This window comes from Corvus brachyrhynchos, unplaced genomic scaffold, assembly GCF_000691975.1.
Source record: "Corvus brachyrhynchos isolate BGI_N302 unplaced genomic scaffold, ASM69197v1 scaffold36, whole genome shotgun sequence".
NCBI lineage: Eukaryota > Metazoa > Chordata > Aves > Passeriformes > Corvidae > Corvus > Corvus brachyrhynchos.
Genome location: NW_008238441.1, coordinates 410565 through 420967, shown reverse-complemented (window position 1 = coordinate 420967; position 10403 = coordinate 410565). Strand labels below are relative to the sequence as shown.

General features: G+C 40.8%; 1 protein-coding gene across 7 annotated transcripts in view; it reads right to left on the bottom strand.

Moving 5' to 3' along the window:
- IL1RAPL2 (interleukin 1 receptor accessory protein like 2) overlaps window positions 1-10403 on the bottom strand; it is a 397232-nt gene that overhangs the window by 15177 nt on the left and 371652 nt on the right. For 6 of the 7 annotated variants that reach the window (XM_017736623.1, XM_017736622.1, XM_017736625.1 and 3 more), the window contains 2 exons: window positions 7074-7219; window positions 1761-1904 (listed from right to left, as the gene is read on the bottom strand). In XM_017736623.1, the coding sequence (XP_017592112.1) occupies window positions 1761-1904; window positions 7074-7219 (290 nt within the window). The remainder of the gene's footprint in view (window positions 1-1760; window positions 1905-7073; window positions 7220-10403) is intronic. The other variant, XM_017736626.1, reaches the window with a different exon arrangement.

The window sequence follows — 10403 nt, the reverse complement described above, 5'->3', positions numbered from 1 at the left end:
AGTCCTCCCCTGCTGAGTCCAGCAACTCCCGCAGGGAATGCATGGGTGCTGCTGTTCCCTTAATCGGTCTGCCCGCGGTCAGCCTGAAGAATTGTGCAACCCTGGACTCCGCCCTGGTCTCCGGCCACCGCTCCATAAGACCCCCATCTGTTTCCTTCCCGGAGCCACCACCCCCTAAAGCCTCCATGGCCGCCGCGGCCACTGTCCTCTCAGCTTTCATCTCTGCGAGCGTGTTAGTCACGGCTCTCCAAGTTAATCTGAGAGCTTTAGTTTCTTTAGCTTCTTTTCCACCCTCAATTGTGGACAGCCACAGTTTGTTCCCAACTTCCCACCACACTTCAGTCGAAAACAAAAGCAAAGTGTATTTCAAAAATCCATGTTCCCGGGCCCACGTAACGAGGTCAGTAAGATCTCGATCCTTTATGAAGTGCATTTCAAACATCCTTGTTCCTGGGCCCACATAATAAGGGCATAAAGATCTCCATCTTTCACAGTCTCGCCTCTCTTAGAGAGGATACTGGCTAGGAGGCGAGTTCCAGCTTCATACTCCATAGCTTCTCACCTGCGGGCACCCGCTTGGCCACGCGAGCTCCGGTCTCCGGCTTCACTTGGCTTTGAGACCTGGTCTCCGGCTTCAGTCGGCTTTGAGACCACCCGTTCCTGCTCCCCAGGCTCCACCACCGATACAATGATTTGGAGTCTTACCGCATTCAAGAGAAAAAAAAATCACTCGGGTCCCTGTTTGGGCGCCAGGTTTAGCGGCAGGGGGGGGTCCGAATGCAGGGGAGCTGGCCGAAGTCACAACACAAACACTGATACGATTTGAGCATCGTGCTCCCTTTAATCTTTACTTACACTCACTCATATCTACTTTACAAAGATTCACGCCCTATTCCCATGGGACAGCCTCTAAGCAGCAGGGGAGTCGACCAGTGTGGAACTTTGCCAAGGGTTCTCAAGGCTGCCAGGTGTCTTTCAGGCCTGTCTGCAGCCTGAGGCCCCTTCAGGGGTTCTTCCTTAGCAGCCCTGGGGTGCCCAGACTGTCCAGACTGTCCTGGGGGATCATATGCCCCTGTTCCACAAGGAATCCCTCTACATTTTCCAGTCATACATGAGGATAGAGAAAGAGCAAGTTTCCTGATCTCTATTCCTGCTATTAGGCACCAAACAGAATATATGATAGTGAGAGGGAATGTGGGGGAAGAAAAATGGAAAACAGCCTAGTTTGTTCCTAAACATACTCCCAAGGCAAGCTGCCCATTCCCACCAAGCTGTTTACAGTCTCCCAACTAACTGAGGCAACTAGTTAGCCTCAAAACAATCACCTCTCACTAGTCAGAGAAGGTCACTGGAAGCCTGGTGGCAATTCAATGAAAATGTTTCATGAAGAACACCTAGTGAAAGGCTGCTCAGATACATTATGGATCTCAGGAGAAGGGACCCTGGGAACATGTGGCACTGGACACATAAATGTAAAGAGTTCCCCTGAGGAGTGAGTTCACAGATGACATGTGAGCCTCTGTAACAGATTCATGAACAATTCTTCTGGCTTCCTTTTGCTCATGGCACAGCCCAGTCACATTTTTGTGAAAAGATTGATCTCAGGAGGCTTTGGGAGAAAGTCTTAGGGCTTTACACTGTTGGGTGCTTAGTAGTTTAAACTAGCAGCAGGTATCTTTTGGGATTCATTTCAATCTCGCCACTTTGTTTCTCTGAAATATTTTCATTGCATATATTGAGTTTCCTGTGCAACTGCTTACCATCAGCTGCTTCATCTCCTCCAAAGTTCTGTCTGTAGAACAGCATTAACTCTATGTTGTAGCACTTATAGATGGTCACGAGCAAAATAAGCAGAAGAAGGATGGCTCCCAGTCCTCCAGCAAGTTCTATTTTGTAGATCAAATCTAAAATTAGCAAGGAAAGGCAAAAAGGTTATGATCTTTCCAAGCTTTATTTTCTCTAATCCACCGTACAATTCCACATAAAATGGTGCAGCTTCCAATTATAACCACCATAACATTAAGAATGCCTAATAATTTTGTCCATTACCTATTACTTAACTTTACTCATTTACTCCATCTACTGCCCATCTAAAATAACCATCTGAAATCCAGAATGCATATGAGGCTATACATGTAATTCTCCTACACAGGAACTATGTAGTGATGTTACACAGAGGATTAACCAACTTTCAATGAGCTGGTGGAATTTGAAACTTCTGCATTGGCAGAGTGCATCAAATGCCGTATGCAGCCTGTGAGAACAGATAAATTGTACCCCATTGGGCAGGATCTAGTCCGTCCCCCGCCAAATTAGACAGCTTTGGTTTTATATTTGTGAAGCCTGTGCACAAGCTGATGTGAGCTGCTAAGCTTGATCACTGGAAAAAGAGTTGAGCTTGCAGGAAGCTCAAGATAACACAAGAAGCCAGGAGCACATATCAGGCTGCAAAGAGCCACTTTGAGTTGTGATGGCTGCTAACAGAGTTCTCATGTTATTTGTAGAGTTCACATTATACTTTAATGGGACGTAGTGTTAGTTAAAATTTCCTATTCAGATGCTTTTGTTAGGAAATATCACAAGAACTCAAAGAACTTCACAAATGCATCCAAACACAGTGATCCATTTTTTACAGCTGGGGAAACAGAGGCTTAAAAAAGAGAAGCAGCATGTTCGAGGTCATTCAGCAAACCAATGACAAAATGGGATAAAACCCCTTGGATACCAGTCCAGAGCTCCATCTGATGCAAGAGACTAACTTGAACAGCATTGCTCTTTATCCCAAAATGTCCTCTGAAAGTAATATTGCTCCTAACACCACCTGGCATATTACTTAGCCATAAAAGACAGAGGATGACAATTTGACTCTCACAGCCATGACATCTCAGATAAGATGTCATGAAGATATTTGCTCCTGTGATAAACACAGCAAGAAGTTGTCAAACTAATACAGGCGAGACAAAGTTTTTGTGATCTTTATGCTTCTAAAACTTAGGTCAGAAAAAATCACTTATATGTCATTTGTGTCACTTTCAAGATAAAAAGCAAATTAGTTGCATATCTTTGGGGGTTATTCTTGCCTCGCCATGCCTTGTATTTCAATAATTAACATCAGATGTCAAGCTATTCCCAGTTTAGAGTATCTCTGATGTCTGTCTGGCAAGAAGTAATGGACTAATAGATGGAAAAGTCTATTATAATAGCTATTTAATCTCTCTGAGAACACAGGGAATTCATGGGACTTTTACTACACTGCCTGATAAAGCCTGTATGTGCTCTGGGGGATAAATCTAGGCAAATGGAGAATAGAGTTGGTTAAAATCACTTTTGAGGGGAATTTTGTTTTTATTGTACTGAATCTTTTTTGCTAGGAAACTGAGATGATGGCAAAGCCTTGCCAGCTTGGAAGGAGAGAATATGCTGAGCCTTGCAGCTCACACAGGAGCACAGAGCTGTGTCCACTTCTGTGGGGGAAATGGCAGGGTATTAAGCAAACCCACAAAATCCAGCTCAAAAGGCAAAATTAAACAGCTTTTGCATGTCCTGTATTTGTCCTTCTGCCCCATGAACTCTCCTAGAGAACAGACAAAAGGAGGCAGAAAGCCAAGGCTTTTGAGCTCTCCTCATTTCCATTCCAAAGTGGAGGCAATGAGAAAAACCCAGGATGTTCAATTTTCTTGCCTACTCTACTTAGTCTTGGCCTCTGATTAATTCCTTCCTCCTCAAGTGGTCCTCACTGAGATAAATAAGGAAGCAGCATATCGAACACTAGACAAGAAGTTGAATCTGGTCTCTGTGCTATTACAGTGACCGAAAAATAGCAAATAATAATATTGATAGTTTCTAATGTAAAACAATGTAGAAAGACCTTGCCACAACATATTACACATATTACACATATTACAGAGGATCATGGTGTTTAAAATAGCAAAAGTCTCATAAATACCCAATGAATGAGAGACAAATACATTTTAGAAGTTCCTCATAATTTAGTAATGTATCAGTATCAAACCTGCCCCCCCTAAAATTAGTTCCTTGCATGTCTTGATTAAAGGCCTTGAAATAAATCGTGAGGAAAAGTCATCATAATATTTATTTTTATCTCAATTCACTACTTCTTGCCACTAAAAGCATGGTCTGACTTTATTCTGCAGTTTCTTACAAGTTATTTGTCTTTCAGAACAGTTATATTATAGACTATGTAGACTTCAATCACTAAAATACTGGACTGTTTTCAAATTCATTTGAAGGGAATCCTGAACTATTCCCACAACTAAGGGACAAGTGGGTGTATATTGCATTTCCATGTAATTTGAGCACCAAATATGCTAGGACAGCACAGAGAAAAAAAGAATTAAAGCAAACCAAACTCAGGATTGTCCAGAGCTTATTTCTGAACAGCTTGAAAGCAAGTAACAATGTGGTCTTTAATTAAGTCAGTAAAGAAGAATGTGACAGCAGACAGTTGTGTTCAGGTCTTAGAAGCATGTCTGATTCTGCCTTTGCATTGGTAGCTTTGGGTTTGAAGCTGGATTTGGTTCTTTTACAGGAGAAAACCCCAAACAATAAAAATAATCCTAAATGATGGCACATGCTTTGGGGCTATTGCCACACTGGAGCTGTGCAGACAGCACTCCTGTATTCTCCTGAAGATTTGTGGGGACTGTACCACTAATACAGCAAGAGACTTTAATATACTTCGCCTGAAACATTTGAACAGCTAATTTTTCTTTTTTTTCAAAGCAAAGTATGTGCTAAAAATAACCACCTGATGTCAGAACAATAACTCTAGAAACTCTTATACAACATCTACAACTTAGATTTTGGGTTTATTCCTGTTTTTCATCGAAGCCAGATAAAAACAGAGCAGAAGGCAGGTCTGGAGACAGAACTATAAGTGCCTTTTGTCAAACATGGGTAATGCAGCTCTTAACAGGTAAGAGTTTGGAGGGAGGGGGGTTTCTCTGACTGAGAGCTCTGTGCTGCAGCACATTGCAATAGAAATCCCTTCTTTGACACACATAAAGGATACTGGTCAACAGCTTTCTGCAAGTCCTAAATCTTGTCCCAGCTCAGTAAATACAGTAGTATTTCCTGGCTCATGAATATCTACAGTAAAATCCAAGCTGGAGAAAGTTAGGATAAGAAGCAATTAAATCAACTTGCAGAAAGGAAAAGTTTGGTCAAGTAGTTGTGAGAACTTAATAAATAACAAACAGGACAATGGGACAGGCAGTCAAAGGACACAGTAAAATACAGTGGTTATTTTAAATGACACTTTAATAGCTTGAAAATCAACTACTGAGAGTGCCTGAGGGGAATATAAGTTTTCTACAGCCACAGTGCAGAGAGAAATGAAATAGTAGCTGCAAAGTGATCCTTTCCACCTCCAAATTCTGTATTCAGCAGTGCTTCTTCCATAATTTCAGCAGAGCTCTGAAATACCTGCTTTTTTTGTTATAAATAAACCCAGCTCGTTATTCTACTATATGCACACAGCAGAACATTTACCAGTGCCAACAGAGATATACTTACTATCAGTTGTTTATTTATGAGGTTCAGTGGAAGGAAAGGTAGAATGCTTTTTGCACTAGAGAAACTAATCCTTCATCATGATGACCAGATTCCTTAATTAAAGGAATTCCTTAAATAAAGTTGTGACAACCTGTCAGTTTAGATCACAGAATTGTGGAATTGTTTTGGTTGGAAAATACCTCCCAGATGATCAAGTCGAACCGTTAACTTAGCACTGCCAAGCCCACCACTAAACCACGTCCCCAGGGGCCACATCTTCATGGCTTTCAAATCCCTTAGGGATGGTGACTCCAGCATCCCCAGATCCTTTGCCACCTGGCAGCCTTCCAGCTCCTCTGCCCCAGCCTGGAGCTGCAGCGAGTTGTTGTGACCCAAGAGCAGGACCAAGCACTTGGCCTTGTGGAACCTCATACAACTGGCCTCAGCCCATGGATCCAGCCAGTCCAGATCCCTCCTGTATGTAAGTTTGTAGTAGATAGTAGAATGATCTGCTAGATCAACATTCCTTTTGTCCAACTTTGCCACAGTGAAAACACACAAAGGACTGGAACTGCCCTTTCAGTTTTGCCTCATGAAAACAATTCTTCTTCTCCTCTTTTGGCAAAATAATTGATATCCAAGAATGATGGCAGAGATCTGGACAATGTATTAACTCTTTAGTCAATCTCCTGTGCTGATGTTCTGTGGTTTCACATAACAGCTTTGTCCCAAGGGTGGAACCTTCCTTTGCTTTCCCAACAATTACTATCTTACAGCTTTTGTATTTCCCAATACACTGTGTCTCAGAGAGATCAGAATCCAATTTAAATGTCAGCCTACTTATGAATAGGAGAGCTGATTGAACAAACAACATAAGAACTGCCATGAGATACTGTTACACTCCTTCAATAATGACTTTTTCAAACACAGAGCACAGTAGCACTATTTAATTTGGCACATTCAAATCCAAATGGTTTCCTACAAATTATCCTACAGATAATTTGTCAGTAGTGGTGTTTCCCATTTAGGAACAGTATCAAGTAAGACAACCATGATGGGGTAATTCTCCATGGATTTGTGGCTCCCATTGCATGTTTTCATTCCTGATGCAATTAGAAATCAAAATGCATGGAGACAGCTTAAAGTTTTCAATTTAAAACACAAAGACAGAAGTGGAGTAACATGAGAACATCTGACCTCACTGCCAGGGCACCTGTCCTAAAAAAATGTACATTTTAACTGGCCTACTCAGTCAACTCTGGGTCAAATTCATATTGGTTGTTTAGTCCAAAATACTTTCTCTGATTATACTGGTGCCTTATGGGTGACTGTATTCCAGGCAAGTGCATCACCTGCAAGACTGATTCGCAAGACACCAAAGAACAATTCATAATTTTTGTTTTCCCACAAATAGTAAACTGAAGCTGTACACAAGCACATGTCAGCTCCAAGCAGGCACACAGAAGTCCAGCCTGGCTAAGAGAGGTCAGCAGAACCTCTGACTGACGTATTGCTGCTGAGGTTGGTGAGAGCACAGATAAGTAAAAAGGGGGAATTACCTTTTTTGCGCAGAAGAACACTGGCATGTTTCCGTCCATTTCTGTTCTCCACATGACACGTGTAGTTATCCAGGTCTGCCTCCTCTACAGCATCGAAGATCAATGTCAACTCAACTTCTTTTTCTCCAAGATGTTCCCTGAGGAGTCTGAAAGGAAGGATACAGTCTTTGCTTTAACTGAATTAACATGGATGGCAGATTCCCAAAAGCACTATGATTTTTCAGCACAAGACAGTGTTTCTTGGCCTCCTTCACTCCTGGAGAAGGACTTAAAAGGAGACTCGTTGCCTGAAAGAGGCTTCACAGAGGCATTTTTCATGACCACCAAAAGGCTTTTTCTCCTGCCATGTCTAGTGAGGAGCTGAACCAAGTGCAGGAAGAGTGGCCATGAGTGCAATGGTTATGTGTGGCTTCCTTACATTGGCTCCATCAGAATTAAATGCTAAAAACAATGCTTCTTTTAAAAGAAGTGACAAATATCCATTTTCCAAAAGCAGGATGTGCTACTAAGCCATCAGTGAACAAACTACAGGGCAATTTAAAGGCTGGGTATTGTGATACATTTTAATTCAGTCTGGAAAATCAACAAAAGGAGCTGTGTTACTCTCTGGTATTTTCTGCTATTTTCTGGGGCTAGATCCTGCCATGTACAGGGAACAGTGTCAAGAACAAGAGCTCTCTGCTCCTTTGAGAGGACAGAGGAGACATGCAAAATCCCCACAAAGGGAATAAAAGTTCTAGCAGACTTTCAGGCCAGAGGTACAGCCTTTTCATGTCATTGTTCTCATGTGAACATTAAAAAGAATGCAGAGTAAATACAAGTGTTTTCTGCTGCTGACATTAAGTCTAAAAATACAATACCCTATTCTCTCAAAAGGCTTACCACTTGCTCAAGAAAAAGTTGCTGCTCCTTTGAACAGGGAAATGTAGCATCAAGTAAAATCTTCCAGGTTCATTTGATTCTGTTTGTGTAATGCTGCACAAGAGAGTAAACAGAAAATGTGGGGTGCCCTCACAGTCACCTGTGAACTCACCACTGCACGTGGTACTTCAGTGAGTCTGTTCTCTGAAAAGACTGTGTACAGCACTGTGAGGTAAAGGTATAAATAAAACCCAGGTTCATCAAAAAAGAAATATTTTCTCCAGAGACTGAAGGGAGGAAATTGGGCAGGAAGTAATGAATCAGAGTGCTGCCTGCTCTGGATGGAAACTGCTGCTGGAGACCTTCACATTTGTCAGTAATGGCCAACCCCAAGCTTCTCTATTTTAAACCAAAGTCATTTTGCGTACACACATTTCCTTATGCACGTGATTTCACATGACATCCATGGAACTCCAAACAAATTGAAAACAAATCAAAAGAGAAGTATGAGGGCATTGCACTAGACAATCAAAAATGCAAGCCTGACTGCTATAAAACACATCTCTGCAGTAACTCAGAAGAGGCACCAGAGCATCCACAATTCAGCCTCTTTCACTGTGGCAGCATAACTTGTAAAAAACCAAGTGGAAAAACATTAGTTTAGAAACAGGGCGTGTGTGGGTGTATGGGTGTGTGTTGCATTTGGAAACTTGGATTGCATCTTTTTTATTTTCAAATTCACTCTCATTGGTTATGTGAGTTTTTTCTTTTTTTTTTCTTTTTTTTTTTTTTTTTTTTTCTGGTCCATAGTCCAAGTGGTGAAATAGTGGAAGAAAGGTTGTATTTGCATAATTTCTGGCCAGAAAAAAACCTCTTCAGAAAGCCTGGTCCATTTGCATACTCAGCCTAAATCACTGGGAGTGAGATAAATCAATTCTCATTTAACATATTAATCTGCTATATCTATATAAAGACTCAGGAGAGTCTCTCTTCTCTGCTGGTAAACAGTATGCCCAACAACTTTTGGTCTACAAATCATGCTGCAAGGAACAATATAATTATTAACAGAGAAGATATCTGGGAAACTAATCTGGAGCACTCTGTGAATGCTCAGGTTTTCTTGTGTACTGTAATCAGGATATTTTACACAGAAAAAAATGAAGACAGGTTACAATTAAGATAAAAGAAGCTGTTATTTTTATCTATATCTACACTACATTTATGTAAGATAAAATAATTGACCCTTTACCTAAATTTAAATAATACATGATCAGCTAAAGAGGAGCTTTTATGAAAAAAGAGTATCCCATATATTTGGACTGAGAATTGTTTTCTACATATCTTACAATTGCAATTTTTAGCAAGGGAACTCTTTAGAGTGGGATCTATCATGAAAACGCTGACAAACATTTAAGCACTCACCCCTTACACGCTTTGCTGGTATGGGATGTTTGTGGTTTACTTCTCTGTGACTTTTTTGTTTTTCTTCTTTTTTCTTTTAACCATTACTCTACACCTATATTATTGCCACAGAAATGCACAGTTGGTCACCTGCAATTTTTTAATACATATGCAACCAGTTAATTGCATTAATTAATTAATTGTTGTGATTGGTTCAGAGAACATGGAGCACAATATTTTTGGGTTAGAAAAGGAATACACTATCAACAAGTAAGACCTTAAAGGTGCAACAGCATTTGCTACACATCCAGAAGATGAAGCTCTGTCCCTATCTGAGATGGGGAAAATTTCACCAGCATCATTGTCAACACATGCCAGCTCCCACATCTTGAGAAAATAATAACTCACTCTTCCTGGGTTGCTGAACAAACTGTAAGAGTAATTATAACATTTAATGCATAGCTAAATCAATGGCGCTTGACAACTCACAACAAACAGGATGGAAAGAGAAAAATACAAGGTGGGTGATGTAAAAACAGCACTCAGTGCCTTCTCTTTCTTCAGGCTGAAGCATTTTATTTGATCTGAAACAAAACATTTTGTCTAGTGAATAACTTTCAGGTAAGAATATAAATTTAAAAAAGGAAGTGTCATTTCAGCATAGAAATGCTTTCTTTGAAAGTTATCCAATGGTTTGGATTTTCCAAGTCCTTGGTCATATTTTCCCAGTGCCTGTATGCACTAAGTTGAATCTGAATTTAAAACACTTTTACTTTGAGACCCTATTTTCCTAAAATTTTCAGTATTTGTATGATCACAGATAACAAGGCCATAAGAAACCTTCACCTGGGTCTCTCTGCAAGACTAAGGCATTAATTGCAAACCTTTACTAACCTGCATGAGAGTTGGAGAGTTGGGACTTAGCAAAAAGGAAACTTTCATTCTTTATAAAGCTGAAGATCTGGACTGTGAACAGGGTTATGAAGTCAGCTCCCTTCCTTCTACTCCTTAACAGCAGGCTGTAGATGGAAGGACAGATCTGTGTGTACGCAAGTACCTCTCCAAAGC